At 43.6% G+C, this 20,779-nt stretch overlaps 1 protein-coding gene across 1 annotated transcript in view; it reads right to left on the bottom strand.

The window, feature by feature from the left end:
• Positions 1 to 20,779, bottom strand: part of NUMBL (NUMB like endocytic adaptor protein) — a 253,850-nt gene that overhangs the window by 31,905 nt on the left and 201,166 nt on the right. Inside the window, exons 6-9 of the mRNA XM_069208091.1 lie at positions 14,983 to 15,123; positions 10,505 to 10,721; positions 6,056 to 6,382; positions 1,381 to 1,542 (exon numbers count right to left, since the gene is read on the bottom strand). Coding sequence (XP_069064192.1) covers positions 1,381 to 1,542; positions 6,056 to 6,382; positions 10,505 to 10,721; positions 14,983 to 15,123 — 847 coding nt within the window. The remainder of the gene's footprint in view (positions 1 to 1,380; positions 1,543 to 6,055; positions 6,383 to 10,504; positions 10,722 to 14,982; positions 15,124 to 20,779) is intronic.

The following is a 20,779-nucleotide window of genomic DNA, read 5'->3' on the forward strand; positions in this document are numbered from 1 at the left end:
CTCGGTGCCGATGTTTTTCGGTGCCGGTATCTTGTTTCTGTCTCTCGGAGCCGCTTTCTCGGCTCCGAGGTTGCTCCATGGCGGTCCCTCGACCGGAGTCGGGTGTCTTCGCTATGGGCGTGCCCTTTTTCGGCCCCTTCGACGGGTCGCCTGATTTATGGGTCGAGCCATGGCCTGTTGGCAGTGGCGTCCCCTGGGCTTTCGGTTTGTCGATGGATTTACTTTTCTACGTCTTACTCACAGTTTGTTGCTGTTGTTCGACGTCGGAGTCTCCGGATTCTGATTCCGGAACCGAGAATGTTTCCTCTTCGTCGTCGAAACGTTGTTTTGTCGACGTGGACGCCATTTGGTGACGCCTGGCTCTTCGGTCCCGGAGTGTTTTTCTGGACCGGAAGGCTCGACAGGCTTCACAGGTATCCTCCTTGTGCTCGGGGGACAAGCACAAGTTACAGACCAAGTGCTGATCTGTATAAGGATACTTACTGTGACATTTTGGGCAGAAACGAAACGGGGTCCGTTCCATCGGCTTCGATGTCGCACGCGGTCGGGCCGACCAGGCCCCGATGGGGGATCGAAACTGCCCCAAAGTCTTCCGATGATCGGTGTCGATGTACCTAACTATCCCGATACCGAACGGAACAATACCGACGCTTTCTTCCGAGATTCTGACTAACTTTCCGAACCGAAACACGGAGCGAAAAGGAATACGTCCGAACCCGACAGCGGAAAAAAAACAATCTAAGATGGAGTCGACGCCCATGCGCAATGGAGCCAAAGAGGGAGGAGTCCTTCGGTCCCGTGACCAAAAAGACTTCTTCGAAGAAAAACAACTTGTAATACTCCGAGCCCAACACCAGGCAGCGGACTGTGCCAAACATGTGTATCTGCAGCAACATATGCCATCGAACAATACTTTACTTAAACTTCTGCTGTGAGGTCATAGCCCTCCTTATGTCCCTTTATAGTTCGAGCTTTCCTAGTGCTTCCATAACCAAACCACAACATTAAAGCTTTTACCAAGGAAAAAACGGAGCGCTCTGTGTAAGAAAAATATAAAACACTTCCATACTGAAAGCAAAACTCTATTATACAGGAACTTAAAAACGTAAATAAAATGAATAATTCTGTAAACGCTGTAAAGAAAAGGTAAAACATTTGAATTTCAATCGTAGCTGCTAGAGTAGCCTCTTGAGAATGTCCTATCTAGTCGGTGTTCTAAGGCACACTAACCCTTACCTGTGCACTCGAGGCCGGATGAACTCGCTATTGCAGTACAAAGGTGCTGTCACCTTGCATGCTTACCTTGTGCTGTACAAAGGTGCTGTCAGCTTGCATGCTTACCTTGTGCTGTACAAAGGTGCTGTCAGCTTGCATGCTTACCTTGTGCTGCAGGGGAGGACATGGTTGGTGTCATGGTGCCGTTGGTGGTGGCGCTGGTGCCAAAAGGATCATCCGAGGGCCTGGTGAAGGAGGTGTTGATCTGAGTGCAGAGCGCATTGATGCCGTCGTTGTCATGGCAGCCAGTCGACTCCATTTCGGGAACTGGAAAAAGGGATGACAGTGAGACACGGTCTTAGGAGCCATGCACTATGGTAGCCTTTGCAGACATTATCGCCTTAGCTCTGGTCTTGTGCACCAACAAGTAGGACTTAATGAATAAAGTATATATTTCCACTTTGGAGCAGAATGCGATCTTTACACCAGCCAGATATGACAGATCATGTTTGGTGCAGGATTCCATATTTGTTGGATTAGTCTGGTTTCCTGGTATTAAAGTCAGCAACTTGACTAAATCACATTCACAACCAGAACCCTGTGAACCACACCCGAGAAGAAAAGCATTCCATTCGATTATTCCATCACCTTTTGCCCATTTTATTTTGTACCACTCACTGTTATCTCTCCCATCCTTACAGTGCTGGCATAGTGTGACAACTGTGCAGAATCAGTTTTTGGCAAATATTCCAGTGCCAGAACAAGGCTTCTGCCCTGCAGAATCACCCAGACTGCACACTGGTGTAGCACATCGAGGCAGATTGGAGTGCCACAGCTAAACCCATGCCACTCAGTGTGTGCTGTGCCCTTTGAAAAGATAAGGGGCTTTTGTCCCCCTACCAGCATGCTCTGCTCCAAATGCCTCACTTTCAGAACAATAATTTCTTTTTGTCAGAGTGTCCTTGTTGGGAGCAGGTGTCAGTATGCAAAACGAATACAGTAGGCCACTGTCACATCATTCCTCCCAGCTCAGCACATCATCAGCGGAAACTGATGCATTCTCTGCCCATCATTTCACAAGTTTGCCAAGAGATAAATCAAGCTGTGTAAGTATAGCACTTTCCCAAGCCCTCATCGAAAGACAGCTCACTAAACTATCTCACCAAGCTACGGACCTGTGACATGCAGGACTAGTGCTTTACAACAAGCACATTACCACCCTCGCCTATCTTAGGATGATTCAAACCTCCAGCTAGGCAATTACACACAGATCGATGTCGTGAAAGCATTAATCACGGCAACCTTATTACCAATATTGTACTCTATGATGTGCTAGCTATACATAGATGTTTGCAGCTTCTAGATTTAATTCCCTATATTACGAAAAATGCAAAGCGAATTGTGATAACACTAAGCCACAACAACATTACTTTTAGGGTCGAGCGCACAAGCACTCCGTCCCTGTTGTAATCTCTCTTTGGGCTTCTAATCACGCCCATGTCACGTCAGTCCCTTACATTGGTTCGTGGGCTTGCCTTTTAAAGTCCGCTTGCTTTCATTAGTGAAAGGCATGCATAGATCATGCCTTTTCCGGTGTTTAGCCCTCCTGGGGCGCACCGGCCAACTACTGAAAACTTACGAGGCTCGATGTTTCCAGTCTGATTTCTGCACTACTTTATCGTTTTATTTTCCATGCAGTGTGATCGCACTGGGTTTTACATAGGGCGATCACGCTCGTTTTTTGTTTTTTTCAATTTTAGCGCAATCGCGCTTTGTTTTACATAGAGTGATTGCGCTCGTTTTTTTTCTTTCTATTTGTGTGGCAAGAAATGTCCAGTTAGGAGTTTACAACGCTAATAGCTCTAACTCGAGCAAATGCGAGACACGTTACATTGCAAATGCTTGATCTCCTTGTTGTCAATGCAATACAATACAATGCCGTAGTGTGTATGTACCAGCAGAACACAGCAGGCTGGCACAGACTTTGCTCCTGGTGAACCACTCCACTAATGAATCTGTCCTCACTCTAAGTTTTTCTAGAATATGTTTTCATTTGTAGCACTGCATCGGTGTTCACATCAGAACAGATCTGCCATCCCTGGATGCATTACAAATCATCAAGATGTGCTTCTGGCTGAAGCAGTTTATGTCTGAACGAAACATCATTCACAGACCCATTTTTGTCTGTCTTGATAGCCCAGCTGCCTCCGGATGTGATGTAATTATAAGAGCGTTCGGAAGCACTACAGGGAGGGACTGGGTCTCTGCCCTGATGTTAGTTCATCTGAGTACAGTTTTTGATCTGGCCAAAACTGTGTGCTTCCACGGAAAGAGTGCTTACAATCCAAGCAGCTGTGATCATTTGTTTAACAAGCTGTGTGAGCTGGGGCTCTTTATCACGCCAAGCTATTATGTTACAACAGGAGCTTGGCCTAAAGTCCAGTAGATCACACATATGCCACTGTAATTCTTCTCTTGGTAGCAGCACAGATGGGAGGAGGCAGGACTTTGCTGCTGTATTGCAGCCCCAGCCCCTTCCCTTAACTTCACAGATACCTTAACATGGCACTCCTTGAGGAAATGAGAGTTTTTTCTTTCTAATTCCTAGTTTAACGGTTTATGGACTTGAGAAACGTGCATGTAGAGGCTTTCTTAAGCTCCTTTTTCCTCTTAGCTTATTCCTCTCTCAACATTCCTACTACGGTCCTGTCAGTTGTAACCTCGTCAGTCTTTCCATTGGAAGTCTTTACATCAAGAGTACCTCTACGTCACTTTCTTGTTTTTACATTTATGGTGGCTTTTCTTTGCAAGTAAATTTGTAAGTATTATTTGTAGATTTATATAGTTAAATTCCAAACATTTAATTTAAATATTGTAGATACATATACCAACTATGTATTTACTTGTTAACATTACAATGCTACTAAACTTAATTTACTTGCAATGTAATTTTCTATAATCCTAAATTAATTAAATATATTCAAATTTAAATGTACTCTTCCTGAACCCTAAAACCCCCTTTCTACCACTAAACGCAACCCTTTCCTGCACACTACAAAGAGTGAACCCTAAAAACCAATTGCTACCTCTTAAAGCTACTCTTTTCTGAACTTGAAAACCTTACTACCTCTTAACCCCACCAAACCCCAAATCCTAAAAAAAAAAATTACTAGTCCTTAAATGCCCGTTTGCTTTGCTATTAGGATGAGACAATGCACTAAGAGCTTGATTTAGACTTTGGCATATAGGTCGTTAATGTTAATTAATGCTGTGCAATTCCCTGCAGACGATCAGTGTTCAAGCGCTTTCCTGGCAGGAATGGGCCAGGATGATGCTTTCAAAATCACAAAGCACACTTACGAAGCACTGAGTTAAAAGGCTGTGGTATATCAGTTAAACTTAGTTTGGCTTGGCTTCTAGGGTTCCTCATCCCCTTTTACGGCTTCCAATTTTACACCTGTGCCTAAGGTACAAAACTTTACAGAAACAAAACCAAGTGATTGGTGTCTGGATCTGCTCGGAACGCCAAACATTCTACCTTGGACTGTGAATTTAGCCCAGGTTTACAGCCCTCCTTATGTGTTACTGGCCTACCAAGTAAAATCGACTCTGAACATCATGCAAGCACGAGGATAACCCCGGATGGCTTCCCCTTCCTTGCAGATGCAGAAAATGCACAGAAGACACTGCAGTTTCTGTTTTCTCGACTCACCTACCATAATGAAGTACATCTTAGGATGATAAAACCTTTAGTTATTGTCGTTAGAGGAAGGCTACCCGAACGCTTACTTCGATTCACCAGTCTCTGTCTTCTGCTTACAGCTCTTTGGCTGCCAATGCTCATTTTTTTCAAAATACTTTCTATAGACCTTTGTTCATTCTTTCTAATCATCAGCTTTTTTGTCTAATGTAGTGATTCCCCCTCAGTCTACTGTTCCTGTCACAGGTCTGTGCGCTTTCAACCTTTTCCAGGTGAGGATTCTTCGGTTCTAGAACAGCAGATTGGAAGGACTCATTTTATCTGACTCCTCAAAGGATCAGTCTGCTCTAAACCTCCAAAAATCCTACAAATACATACCTTTCAGGGAGAAGCTCAAAACCCACTTTAATCAGTAATCCTTATTTTGATCTGCTCTTCGGTGACACTCCAAACCTTCCTAGCGCCAAAAAGTAATTGAGTGAACAAATGCTTGACAGAACCTCAGCAACATGACATGACGTAGCATGCTGATCTCTAAATGTGCTATCAATCTCCAACATACACAGTTCAAGCGCACGTCAACCACCACCAGCAATTTCCAGGCCAACTGCAGCAAGTCCACAGCTTTGTACATTGATCTCCAGCTTAGAAATAGTAAGTCAGCCGTACTACAGTAGACAGCCAGTATATTACGTTCAGCCTGGACACTTCCATACACGGCAAATCTCCATGCTAGAAATGCCAGGCCTAAAAAAGTGCCCACCTCAATGCTCTGCATTTGCTTTCCTCCTAGGCACAGCGGGTGACTAGTCACAAGCTCACCTTCATCCCTTCTACTTTCCTCTTGCCCAACCACAGGTATAACCTAACAATGCGTTCACCTCACGCACTATAAACCACCACTCTCTAACCCAGGCACAGAATGTCAAGGTCAGCAATTAGAAGTTGCTGGACACTTGAGTTAGGCCTGCTGCAGCTCTATTTGTTTCAAGGTCTAGTTATGTTAATTCCTCAACATGCATCATCAGTCTCCTGGACAGTAACAGTACATTGACATCCATCCACTATAATGTGGCTCCAAGATCCTTGTTGCGTTAGATCCCAAGGCATTTTGAGAGATGCATGCTTTGAAGGCCTTACCTGGGTTCTTCACTTGGAAGTCGGTTTTGCGCTGCAGGGTGGATGGCAGTTCATTGAGGCGCAGAGAGAGCTGGCGTTTAAAGGGCGAGTTCTTCTGGCTCAGGGCTGGGAAGCCACGGAAGGAACCCTGCCGTACCAGCTGCTCAATAGGTGCGTGCCTCCGAGGGATAGCGTGCTGGTACCGGCCGTCATGCTTGTCCACAGGTGTTGTGGCACTCTGTGTGGGGGAAACATTTCCAGGCTGGGCTGAAACTCCTTGCATTGGTACCGATGCCGTCTCTGCTGCAACCACAGCTGCTGCTGCTGCGGCGGCGGCTGCAGCTTCAGCTATAAAGAAAACACAAAGAATACATGAGCAAGAGAGCAAATAATTTTTGGGAAAATGATGCAATTTTCAATAGCCTGCACATTTGCTCCCTTAAAAGATCTTATATATAATTGAATATCAATACAATTCAATGTGCAGTCCAACTATACAGAGCAGTCACAAAGCACTAAAATAATATTGGTCGGTTGTAATTAATTCCAATTATTTGGAATGTAATAATTAGACTGGGGCAATTGGTTTTTGTTTTAAGTTGTGAGGGGCCTGATTCCCAAAAGCAGGGCTGGACTGGGAATCCAAAGACCCCCTGGCAAATGTTATCAGACCAGCCACCGTAGGGCGCATAGGGCGTGAGCCTGACCACTACAATGGGGCTTGGTGGTTCTCCAACCCAAGAAATTATTTGGGAAAATGGCAAAAACAGTGCATTCCTCAACACGTTCATCATTATATATTCAATTGCATAGTACATGATAACTTTACAGCGCAACAGGATATGGCTATCCTTATTGGGGCTCTTCAATGATTCCCTCACCATCACCCTCTAACAGTGCTTCTCATCTCTCCATAGCCCCTCTCTCACATGTATTTCTTTTGTTTTATAGCGCCACTCCTACCAGCGTAGGGTGTTAGAGCACTTTACATCACGCATACATAAGAGACAATGAATCACACGTTTGTAAATCAGTATAGAGAAAATTGTGCATAAGTCAAAGGGGACCACAAGGTGTAGGATTCTCATGTCATCCATACTGGCGGGCATTTTTGTTAGAGTGCTTGGTGTGGGAAGCATAAATTCAGGATTCAGAAGGCAACACAGTGGTTAGGGTTGACTTTACGAATAACAATTTATTTGGTCACAAAAAAACATTTTTTAGCAAAATTAGGATAATCAAAGACTGGGAAAAAACCGTTTGCATGCAGCTCTTTGATGCCAGTTCATAGTTCACCCTGCTAGATTATGATCATAACTTATGAACTGCACAGTAACAAAAGGATCTCTGTGGCAAAAGCAGTATTCCACATAAAATTCTGTTCTGTGATCTGGATAGCACACATTCTATGTAGCAGGTATATATTAACCCTCTGCGCTACCATAGATGAGTCAAAATTGCCAATAGACAAAACTCTGATTTCTCTCCAGAAGGAATCACCAGAGTTATCTTGGCACTTTTATTGTTGCCTGAAAACTGTTGGATATATAACGAACTCTGCAGTGCTTTTAAAACTGCTGCACTGTTTCAAAATCGGTCCCCAGTAACAAAAGGAGCCCCTCAGCCTTCCAGCCTCCTGGGGAAAAGCTTGATGCCCTGTACGGGCAGTCTTGCCTTGCCCAAAGGTAAATTTACATATGTAGATTTATTCACTGGTTAAATCTACTCCTGCACCACAGTGCAAGCCTAAACTTTTTGCTATTCGCCATTTCTGAGTGTAGATGTACACCTTAGAGCAGATTTAAATGTTTCCACCTCCTGAATCCAGGGGATGAAGATAGTACACCAGAATTTATAATTGTAAAATTACTTATTTTCACATGTTGGCAGTGATTTGCTTATGGCAAACTGTAGGGAAAATAGTTCTTTAAATGGAAATATAGAAGTGCAGGTACTTCCCATTTGGAGTACCTATTTTCTCCTGAGAAGTGCAGGTTCTCTCACTTTAAATATAGTACAACAGGTATAAGAATTGCAGATAGTCTCCCTATCAATTTTAAGAAGTGCAGGTACAAAGTACTGGCCAGCATCCGCCCCTTTAAAGCAGAGGGGAAAATAATAAAGTATTCCACCTCTTAAACAAGTAAATTAAAGTAACTTAATGCAAAATAAATATGTACATTCATTTAAAATAATTATTAACCTAGAACTAATAAAATAAAATGTTACAGTGCATGAACTCAAAGGAATATTAATGTATATTAATGTATTCAGTTAATGAAAATAGTTAAAAACATTTTCATCTGTATTTTAATATTTAATACTCATTACATTTAATTATAATCGTGTTTTATATTTGTGTACAATAATTCGACAATTTTATTAAAAAGTTAAATAATTGTTTGGAAAGGTAAATATAAATTTTTTAAACAATTACATTTTAAATGTATTACAAGTTTTTATATTAAAACATTTATATATCATTTATAAGTCGAAAAAATTAACATGAGTTCCTTTTTGGTGTTGCATTAAGGCCCAGCTCCCATTATCTTTATGAGAGTGAATTGCAGTACCACGGGTGGTACTAGATTTACTCAGACTCAGCTGGAGTACATTTACCATTTAAAAGACAGTTGTGGTCTCTGCACTTAGGTAAGTGGATAGCATGCTGTAGTATTTGAGAAGTACTACTACTGTACTACTTACGTACTACAAAATGCAGTTTGTGAATCTGGCTCTACAAGTACGTTCAGAAGCTAGATCTATGACATTTCAACAACAAAAAAATATACTGTATAGAAAGAAAATGGGAAAACTTTACTAAATGAGATTTCCCAAGATGATAAGAAAAAACTGAAAAAACAGAGGGAAACCAGTCACATAGGGCAGTCCTCTGTGGCACCAAACATACACCTGGCTCAGATAGATCACCAGGAACTTCCAGCCTGCTTGGTCTGCTTCTGGGTCAGCTCAGCACACAGAGCATAGTCCTTGCACACACAGCCTTTACCGCTGGCCAAGCTTGAGTCCAGTCCATTCCAAGATCACACTTTGGCCACACATACAATATTGGTATAATTTCATTCACCCCTCTTGACACTGACATAAGTCACCTCCAAACCCATGATATTCGACCACACTCGCTGGAGTCCCCCCATGTTAATCTGCTTCACTCATCAGATGGGGCAACTGGGCAATAGCATTAGGTCCTCATTATGACCCTGGTGGTCCGAAGACCACCAGGGCCAGGGTGGCGGTCTCACCGCTGACGGGCCAGTGGTGAAGACCGCCACATAATGAGTGTGGCAGGTTGGCCTCTGCCAACCCACCCCATCCCCGGTTGGACAGCCAGGCCGGAGATTAGCATCTCTGACCCAGCAGTCCAATGAAGACCACTGGCGGTATCAACAGTTGCCTGTACAGGTGACAGGAAATTTCTTTCCGTTCACCGGTAGACGACTCCCTCACCCCTCCTGCAATCCCAACACCCCCCCACCCTCCCTTCCATACAAGACACCCCATCCCCCAACCCCCTTCCATACCAGAACTCCCCGCGCATACACGCACACACACACCTACTGCATACACTCATTCACAAACACTGACATACACTTATTTACTCACACGCATTTACCCAGACATTGCAACAGGCACTCACTTCAACAGTCATACACGCATTCACGCAGACATGCCAACACGCATACACACACGCATTCAAACTCCCATACACATACAGACACAGAAACACCCACTCACACACAACACCCCACCCCCTTCCCTGATCGACTTACCTTGTCTGGCGAGGAGGTCATCCGGCAGGGAACAGGCGTTTCCACCGCCGGCAGCGGCCCACCATCAGGACCCCACCAAGCCATATTACAGGTCGTAATACAGCTGGTGGAGTCCTTTTGGAGGGTGGGCCAGTGATGGAACTGCCCATTGCGCCTTTGACCGCCTGCACGACTACAGGAGGATTTATGCCCAAACTGTGGCAGAAATCCTTCAGTGCTCGTAACATGGTCTTCTGGCGTCCGTGGCCTCGGCAGTCTCCTGAAAAGACCGCCAAAGTTATAATGAGGGCCTTAGTTCCTGGTTAAGAGTTTGCGGGACGGGTTGCTCAGTACCAAATATGGATATCTTGTTCAATATATTGCAAGTGCATTATATTCTATGGCACTTATAAGATGGCCAGGAGGTGCCTCACATTTTTAACGGAGCAACCAGTTAGACCAACTCTAAATTAGGCCACTAGATTAAATTCTCCACAAAGGATAGATCTGTACTCCCAACTTGTTGCCTCTCCTTGACCTTCGATATTAGGCTTATGTTTGGTACTAAATTGTGTAAGGATTTTGGAGAGCAGGCCTTTATGTGAGCCAGTAGAACATTCGGAAACAGGTTATAATTCCATATTACAAATTCACCTTTTCAGTATTTCACCGGAGGCGTAGTCCAGTAATTCCCCCTTACCTTTGTTTTTGCTCTTCTTCTTATCCTGCAGCTGCCGCATCACCTCTTCACGCTCTGCTTGTTGAGAGGCAGAGGTCACTCGAAAAGACCCTTCACGGGCAAAGCTGGTGCGGCTGGCATCAAAAGAAGCAGTTACACCGCACTCTTTCTCCCGCTTCTGCTTGCGCTCCAGGCAGGCAGCAAAAGCGCATCCCACAGCATGGCTCAGCCTCTCCCCCTGCAGATCAAAAATTAACAGTCATTACGTTGCACATCTTCCTTGAACCCCAGAGGGGAAGGTCAAGTAACAGGGGTCAGAAAGTGAGAAATCAAGTTAAAGGAATATTTGTGGTACAGCAGAAAGTGTGAACCTAACTAGACTCCTACGAGCAGGACAACAGGGATTTTCATACCGCTGCATGAATGTCTAACTTTGCTTCAAGAATATGTAAATTTACATTCAGCTGACATCCTGATAACCTAGCTAGACTCAGCCATTCTTTGACTGGCCACTAAGTACCCTGTTAAATTATCTTTTTTGGAACTTTGTAATTGCGATGTGATCCTTTTCAGACAATGGGGGCCAAAGATCGGACATCAAGGGCCAGTGCTTAATTTGCAAAAGAATCAGTGTCAGCACCCAAAGTTTAGCTCAGACGCCCTTGGTGATTCCTATCAAGTATTGGGGGGGGGGGGGCGAATACCAAGGCTTTGTAGTCTTATTTCCACATCATGCCTCTTTCACCCATCACAAATCATGCCGGCCTTTTTATCTCAAGGTTTCAGGTTCTTTTTTTCATCCCTTCTTTCTTTTAAGGGTCAAGCGCGCAAAGTGCTCTGTTCCTGTTGTTATCTCTCTACGGGCTTGTAACCATGCCCATCAGTTTGGTTGGTTTGTGGGCTTGTCCTTTTAAAATTCGCTTGATTTCATTAGTGAAAGGCATGCATATATCATGCCTTTCCCGGTGTTTAGCCCTCCTCGAGTGCACCAGCCAACTACTGAAAACATACTAGGCTCAATGTTTTCCTTTTGATTTCTGGACAACTTTTTCCATTTATTTCGTAGGGATTGCGATGTTGCTGGGCAGTAGTCGAGTGCTTTGCATGACATCGACCATGTTACATAGATAATTGCACTTTTACCAGTTAAATAGATAATTGCACTTTTGCCGGTTACATGGATAATTGCACGTTTGCCCATACCTTTCCCTGCGAGCAAAATTCTGTTTCCTTTTCTGTGTCTCCTTAAAGCTTATGGTGACCATCGGCTCGCTTTTGTGAAACTGTTTTAATTTTTTTATTTTCAGTTTATGTGACAAGATAAGCCTGGTTAGAAGTTTACAACGCTAATAGCTCTAACTCGAGCAAACGCAAGACCCATTGCATTGCAAATGCTTGTTTAAATAATTGTTTTTCCATGTTTCTTTTTGTTCTTCTTTCCCTATTTTGTGTTGTCTCTCACTATCTCAGGGTCAAAGTATCATTAGGAAAAATAAGTGCAGGTCGCTAAAATGAGTATTGGTGGGACCCACCTTCAAACACCAGCTCAAATTAAGCACTGGAAGGAGCCCACAAAGCTATTCCCACAGGAAGCAGAGCAAGTAGAGAGGATCAAGAGAAAGATGTTGAGTTATATGTTCTGCCCACACTTCTTCCTATGGAAGTAGGAGGCTGATCCAAGTCTTAAAGGCAATACAATTTGATACACATTGACATAATTTGTGTTAGATGGTGTGGGTGCCACGTCAAAGACTTATCCAACAATGCCACTCAGCCGCTAGGTTTTAGACATCAGAGGGGGATGCACACCTTTTTAGGGACCATCGTAAAATGAAGAAATATTTAAAAAAAAACATCCTTGGAAGACAATAGCTAAGCAAGGTAGCGGGTCAGTGTGGAAATATATGATCAGATATAAGGCAGTTTCAGGAACAGTTGTGTAGAAAGTAGTCTGGATTACGTATCTATTGAAATACACATTTCTACCATTTTACAATGTGTGTTCTAACATTGAGGCCACTGAACTATGAAGCGTTAAATTATATAAATCCAAGTTGGAATAGCCAGATTAATCATATTATGACCATATGAACAACATGCTAAAGAAAAGGGTATGCCTTCCTGAAAGACCCTGTATCATTGATGCCTTTGATTCAACAGATGTATTTCGCACAGAACATTTATTTGGAAATAAATCCTGAGCCTGAGGGTATCTGTCCATATTTCCTACACCATGTAGCAGCTGATTGAGACTGGTCTTCGCAGACAACCTTTAAGGGAAATTAGTCCAATCCCATCCGACTGTCAACGCTCTGTTGGTCGCCTAGTTTGGTCCGGTGACCTACATAGATACCTGAACATGATGTAAAAGTGGCTAGGATGAGATCTAAGCTTATAGAAAGTGCATCTCAGGTCATGCAATCTCCCACTGGGCTGTAATAAGATACTAACTCCAGGGAGACTTGCAAGAATTATCCCAAATATTCCGGTCTCATACATGATTAAAAAATTTGAAAACATTAAGGGATCGCCAGAAGAGAGGAATAACAAAAATGTCCATTGAGTTTAGACTATACCACATTTCTTGGGATTGTGTTGTCTCTTGTGCAACATATAGCAGCTGAGTTTAATCTGAGGTGCAACAGTGGCAAAAAAACAATGGATTGGAATATTACCCCCAGTGATTGCCAGTGGGTAGAATATTAGTAAGGATTCTTCCCTTTAACTTTTGTATGCAAGTTCTATTTAATGAAATTTCCAAACTCTTGGCCATGAATTCTTTTAGACTTTCAAGCATATCGCTTTCCCTACTCTCAGACGACTCGTTCAACACAGGAAAAAAGTTATGTTAGATCGTATTGTACTTTCTAGAACAAGGGTTTGTATCTAGTTAAGAGTGTGGACGGCAATGCAAGTACCCATTTTACTTCTAACTTAGGCCTCAAACCAGCACAGCGAGCCTATGTTCATTAATTATACACTTGTCACTTGTGAATGTTTAAAACATGAGAATTTGCACATGTAATTCCATTCACTCTTGCGAAATATTGCTTAAATTGATGTAATATTATGAAACAGTAAGGCCTTATAAAAGAGAAAGGCTGCCCCCACAGGCAAGGGCAGGAGTGCCATGTAAATTTGTGTAGTCACAAAATGTAACAAGGTACGTTCCCACCATGAAAACAGTCTGAGGTATACTCCTATCAGGGATACTGTACCATTAATCTCTCCCAACCAAAGATTCAGTGTTTGTTTGGAAAGGGATTAAAATATTTACTTTCTTGTTCCGTTAAAGCCTAATTTTATAAGTCATGGATCATCTATTTCATTTCCTGGAGGTCCATTTGGCTCCACCAAGTTAAACATGTAAAAGCAAAGCCACTCAAATATATAATAGATCTTTAAGTCAGAGAGGGTTTATAAAAAAGTTCTACAAGTAGAGAGAATTTAAAAAAAGACATAGCAAGTGATGCACAGGCACAGATCAGGTAGAAAGGCCAACACTGGGACTGGAAACATGGGAAGAGAACAGAGCTCGATGTCTAGAAAAACAAGCATTTGAAATCTCATAGGTCTTGCTTTTCTGACCTATTGTCTTTGCAGTGCTTTTCAACAATTCAGTGCAACATTGTCAAAATAAAAAAAAACTCAATTGGAAGGATCAGCACTTTTAGAGGTCATGCTGGAGATGCGCTTACATGATCAGTAGGAGAATGCCTACGGAATTACATGGGCACCATATTGTTTGTGACTTGGAGCAGTAAGTAAAAACAAATAAATTTTACTTGTGGACAGTGTGTTTTATTAAGGGGAGCTTTCCGATGCAGGATGCAGCTGACAAGCCCTCCAAAATATTAAAAGTAAAATATTTTTAAGGACATGGAAGGGCCGGACACAATGAAGGAGTTGGCAGAGGAAGCAGAGAACAAGCCTTAGGCAGGTGAGTGGGGGTGAGGGGAATAAACAGAAAAAACAGGACAGGGAAAGGAATGGACATAGTAGGGGGGCGGGACCAACATGGTGCCGGTTAGTGGGAATGTTTGGGAGAAACAGCACATGAGTGAGAAAGCAAGCAAGGGGAGGAAATAACGCAAGGAGCACAGAGGGACATGTAACTGAGGGGGGTGCAGCAGCAAGCCAGAGTAAGAAAACACATGCACTCTCTCATGGAGTGCTGAAAGAAAAAATAGTTCCCTGAATGTGAGCAGTGCAAGACTACAATCAATCCAACCAATCTAAAGTGTGGTATAAATGTTATGCTCCACGGGAGGGAAAAACAAAAGAAGAGGAAGGAAAGCTGTTGAATAATAAGTAAGCAAATGAGAGCGATAAGAAAGCCATACAATGGTAAGCAATGGGGTGAGGGGGGTAATTAACGCCTTTGTATGTTTTGGTATGGTCCACAAGAGGCCTTTTTCAGAGACAGCTAAAAGCTGTCGGACAGAATAAAGCACAGTACACCTACAGAGGGTTTTCAAACCAGCAGAGAAGACACTCACAGAGTCCTTTAGCGCCATGAAGCAGTGGCAGATCCAGCGCCGGGTGGTCCCGTCTCTGCAGATGTAGGAGAAGGCCTTGTCGAAGTTCCGGTCTGGTGCACAGAAGGACACTTTTTCAATTGTCTGGTCAACTATCAGATCCTGAAAAAAGAAACTCACATCAGAAACTGGCTTTCAACGATCTGAGTTTGTCTGGTGGTAAATCCCGGAAGGACTAGACTCACTTTCAAGCACAATTACAAAGTGCCAACCAGAAAAATGTACAGAGCCAGCAGGCTCACAAGTTATTTTACCAATTCCTTCAGAAGTCCACGCATGCTCCTCATACGAATACATTTAGGCAGGCCAGCAGCAACGGAGAGCAAACAGACAACTCTGGCCGACATGGTCTGTGGTGAGATCCACGTGACCTTTTCACATCCTAATTAAGATAGTGATTGCATCACATGGCTCTCTGCCCAGAGCACCGGGAAAATATAGGAACACAATTTGGCCACTGGATGAACTTGCCCAGCAATGATGTAACCGGCGAAAATAATAGATCACGCTGCTATGCCTAAAAATGAATGTTCTGCCATTGTCAAACTCTACAGTTCTGAGTCTAAAGTACCGCTTTGTTTGACGTCAACGATAGGGGGTATTCAAGAGACACTTACATTTTTATGAAAACCACAAACAAGTTCTTTGACAAATAAAATAGTGCGTGGAATAGAGAATATGGATGAGTGCATGAGTGAGCGACAGGGACCATAGAGGTATGAGGAAGAGCACTAGGGAATTTGTACAAGCTAACGCTGCTAAAAGGAATCACCTTTAGGTGTACTACTAAGGAACTGATTTAGCCATGACAGTATGTTCCATCTAGCAAGCCATAGTTTTCCCTACTACTTTATATCTTCTGCAACATGTACTTGGACTGGCTGTGGATGGATTAATAGAAAGGAACTGATGGGGGCCAAAGGCCCTCCAGGTCGTCGCAGACGAGACTTGATTCCAAGGTACTGGCCACAGCATCCGCAGCCGAAACCATGGCAAGGATTAAAACACACAGCCACTCTACTTTGGAAGTAAAGCGGATAAAGGAATCAACTGCAGAGTTTTCGGCTTTGAAAAGCCAATTTTTGAAGTCTTCATTAAAAAGAGCATTTTAGAGGCATCACAATAGGCAAGTTCCATAATGAGGCACCTAGCACTGCGGAGGTTAAGGACGCCCCTCCTTCATGACTCACATTGCCCACAGACAATGGTGGAATTAGGCCGGGCTCCAGCCTCTTACCACTTGCCGGGTCCCCTTTGACATCGCTGTCAGTAGCATGGGAGCCAACCACGAAAGAGAATGATCAAATGTGTGCCTTCTAATCCAAAAGATAAAGGGATTTTATGGGGCGTAAAGCACGTGAAAGTGCTTACTCCCTACCCAGACAGAACCCCCTTCAACTTTGCAAAGCAAGCTAGTAAGGGCACAAAAGCAGCACAAAGGTCTTACAGAGGGAGGTGGGTGGATGCACCCAGGAACTGCTGAGCAAGAAGTTCTTCTCAAGGACAACAAAACCAAACTCCCTTCTCACCCCCCTTACTCAGAGGACCCTGGCGCGCCCCTACCCACAACTCCTTTCTTCTGCTCTGGCGCAGGCAGACTCCCTTGTTACCATTCCAGACCGCAGGAAAGATGAAAACCCAGAAGGGAAATCTCCCAGCAACACTGATGAGTGGTGGCCATTGTTTCTGGCGGGGTGACGAGGAGGACGGGGCCCCCTAGAGTTGGAGAGGCGCCCCACCTCTGTTGGGGGAGAGCTGGAGGAGAGGGTTAATCCTTAGATTTCCCTCGGCGGTGGAAACCGAGGCCTGCTCTCTCATCTCTCTGCAATTGTTGCTTTGAGAGGGAATGTATGAAACTGTGTATCTTCTGAATAAACTGCTGATTTGTTGTTGCTACGAGAGCAGCTTCCAGTCTCTAGGGTGGCATTTGAAATATCAGTGGAACAGCGTTCGACAGTTAAAGTAAAACAAAAAAAATCAAACAGTTAATCATGTTTTGAAATGGTTTGTCAAATCTTGTGAATATTGGCTGGGGGTGAGGTGTGAGAGGACAGGGAAGAAGATTTGAGGGAGTCAAAAGGGTTCCAAAAAGTATTTTATTTGCAGGAGCACACCTCAACAAAACTCAAATAGAACCACTATGGGTCTCTTATTATTGAACTGTACAATTCTATTTTTTTTTTATATATGCTCCAAAGAAAAGAGGGAGAACTGAAGAAATGCGTAAAACCACGTCATCTTCATTCAGCAAAAGTGAAAATCTAATTTTAAAAAAACATGCCTCCATTACCTTTACAATAAGTTTCCAAAGTACATGCCTCATACACAGCTCAGCTCCTCCCTCACAATATTAGACCAGAATTTCACCTTTCAATCGTGACATTAAACAAAAGTATGACATTTTAGCAACGAATACAATAGTGAAGCAAAATAAAAACAAAAAATAAAAGAAAATAATTTACAGTGACATTGCACAACATAAATAAACACACTTACCAAACCAAACTAAACAAAGTACCACCACTCCAGATCATTTCCCTCAAACACTTAGGTCTTTAAACCTACAATCACATGACCTAGCCACATTTAAGTAGCGGCAGCAAAGGTTGTGGAGTGTGAATGTTAATAAAGCAATCTCCATGTTGCTGAAAGTCTCATCTCATCCATGCCAGGACACCATTCTACCCAGTGTTGATCATGCTTTACTCAAGATGCAAGGATCGAGGCACTGGAGGTCTCCCTTCTGCATTGTCTCATCCCTTAATCACCTTATAAGGTTCCCAGAGGTTCTGGCTGTTTCATTTGACGCATATTATGAGGCCTTTATGAAAATGTATGACTAATAATGGACCAATCAGCTGACCTTCCTATTATTTACCATTGTTGTCAATTTGTCGGTAGTCGTGACTTCCGATGTCAACCATTCAAACTCGTTTGGCACTGCCAGTAGAGAAATGCTACGCATTTCTAAACATTTTGTCTCAGACGAACAGCGGTGGTCGTGCTAAACAAACCTGCTGGGTTATTAAATGTCAAGCCTTCTCCTGTAAGTCCCAGCTTCCTTTCGATGACTCTCGACTAGAGTTCGGAAATTTTAAATAAAGTGACCAAATGTAATATTAGGGCCACACTTTCACACCGACTTTCCAGCACTTTTTGGAACTGCCTCGCAAACTGCAGAGGCCATCAACATAAAGGGCCAGATGTAGGAAAGCATTTGCGAGTCGCAAATGGCAAAAATTACCGTTTGCGACTCGCAAATCGCATTTTCCTATTCAGAAATGCATATTGCGAGTCGGGACCGACTCGCAAAATGCATTTCAGAATCGCAAATAGGAAGGGGTGTTCCCTTCCTATTTGCGATTCGGAGTGGTATGCAATACCATTTGCGACCGCATATGCGGTCGCAAATGGTGTCGCAGTTACCATCCACTTCAAGTGGATGGTAACCCACTCGCAAATTGGAAGGGGTCCCCATGGGACCCCTTCCTCTTTGTGAATGGACCCCAAATTATTTTTTCAGGGCAGGTAGTGGTCCAAGGGACCACTACCTACCCTGAAAAAATACCGAAACTAAAGGTTTCGGATTTTTTTTTAAGTGCAGCTCATTTTCCTTTAAGGAAAACGGGCTACACTTAAAAAAAAAAAAATGCTTTATTTAAAAGCAGTCACGAACATGGAGGTCTGCTGACTACAGCAGGCCTCTATGTTTGCGAGTGCCTATAGTCGGTATGGGGCTGCAATTTGCGACCCACCTCATTAATATTAATGAGGTGGGTCTCTGCGACCCCATACCGACTCGCAGACGGTGTCTGCATTGCAAATTGCGACTTGCAATTTGCGATTTGGAAGGACTCGCAAATTGCAAGTCGCAATTTGCAATTTTCCTACATCTGGCCCAAAGTGATAAAGCAGAATTTTATAGTGCCCACTACTTTAAAAATGTCTCCAGACGCTAAAAAGATGTGCCACCTATGTCATGCTTTATAGCCCACCACAAGCCTCAGTGAGGCACAGAATATTTCCTCATCCTTCCAAACATCTGGTTCTAACGTCTATCTGAAATTTCTCCTAGTCTTGGTGAACTCGGAGTTTCAGGCAAAATAGGACATCTTGCCGTAGTTACTATCCTAAGTTTCAGTGTGTCCTCACATCAGAGTGTCTAGATCTCCCTGGAGATTCCTGGGACATCCAAAACTGATGTTTTATGCCACGGGTGTCCAGCGTTCTTCCTTCACGGCCAGATCTATGCCATATTTTCAAAATCCACTCCTCAGTCCACTACAATTGAGGAGTAAAACTCCCACCACATCTGATTTTTCACTTCCTTCTCAGTGTGTATAATCATTCACTGACGGTATCCGTATCATGCTTTCTTCTTCTCCATGGTCACTAAGGGGCATATTTATACTCTGTTTGCACCGAATTAGCGTCATTTATTAAAAACTTTAATTCGGTGCAAAACTAACTCCATATTTATACTTTGGCACTAGACCCGTCTAGTGCCATATTTATGGAGTTAGTCATTTTTTGGAAGTGGAAACCTACCTTGCCTTAATGAGATGCAAGGTAGGCGTTCCCGTGCAAAGACCGACTCTATGGCCTTAATGCCATATTTATACTCCTGTGCAAAAATGGTGCACGGGAGGGAGGAGGGGTCAAAAATGGTCCAAAGCTTGCTTTGCCCCATTTTTTAACGCCTGGGTCAGGGCAGGCGTTAGGGGACCTGTAGGCCTATTTCCATGGTGGAACACCAAGGAATAAGCCCCCCGGCCCCAGCGACACCCCCGTCCACACCAGAGGGAAAGCGGAGGATGGGGGACCCCATCCCAGGAAAGTACAGATAAGTATTTTATTTTGTTTTATTTTTTAAAGTGCCATAGGGGGCCCTGAAATGGGCTCCCTATACATGGCACAGGGTGCAATGGCCAGGCCCAGGGGACCCTGGTCCCCAGTGCTGGCCAGTGGGGTGGTGGGCATGACTCCTGTCTTTTCTAAGACAGGAGTCATGTGGTATGGATGGTTTTGCGTCAGAAAATGTCTCTAGGCAGGTTGAAGTCATTTTATTTTACTCTAACCTGACTAATGTCATTTTTTTGGTGCAAAACCCCTTTCTTCCATACCGCCAGCCCCACCCGACTAATGTCATTTTTTTTACACTAGCCTACCCTTTGCACTGACTTGCACCATTCCATAAGTATGGTGCCTGGCTGGTGCACAGAAATGCTGCAAGCCGGTGCTAATCTTTTTGGTGCAAAACTGCGTTAGTGCAGTTTTGCCCCCAAAAAGTATAACAAGGGCCTAAGTTTTTCAAATTACACCTCAGTTCATTAGTATCGCAAACATCACATTTCTGTTCCAGATCAGACTTCTTTCTTTCTAGAGCAGTCATTCTCATTCATTCTCGTGTTTCCAGAATGGCTGCTGTTGACAGTGCTTCCATTTGGTCTTCTGGCTGCTGCACTTTAGTTTGCAGACCGGGATCTTTGCAGAATAGTTTGATTGTCAGTGCCTTCTTTTCAGCCATTTGTGCATTGATGCCCTTTGTTGTCCAGGCAGCGATGTCACATTTTACCTGTGAGTGGCATCCCTTCAGTCTGCCTGCCATGTCCATCAATCAATCAGTCATTTCTAGAGTGCATCGCTGTCATCCCTGGGGGTATCTGGGTGCTGGGGTGCGATGTTTCTCTCGAAGAGCCAGGCCTTGTGCCTCTTCCTGATATCTGCCAGTGAGGGTGCAGTTAGAAGGGGAAGGGCG

The sequence above is a fragment of the Pleurodeles waltl genome, chromosome 9, assembly GCF_031143425.1.
Source record: "Pleurodeles waltl isolate 20211129_DDA chromosome 9, aPleWal1.hap1.20221129, whole genome shotgun sequence".
Taxonomy (NCBI): domain Eukaryota; kingdom Metazoa; phylum Chordata; class Amphibia; order Caudata; family Salamandridae; genus Pleurodeles; species Pleurodeles waltl.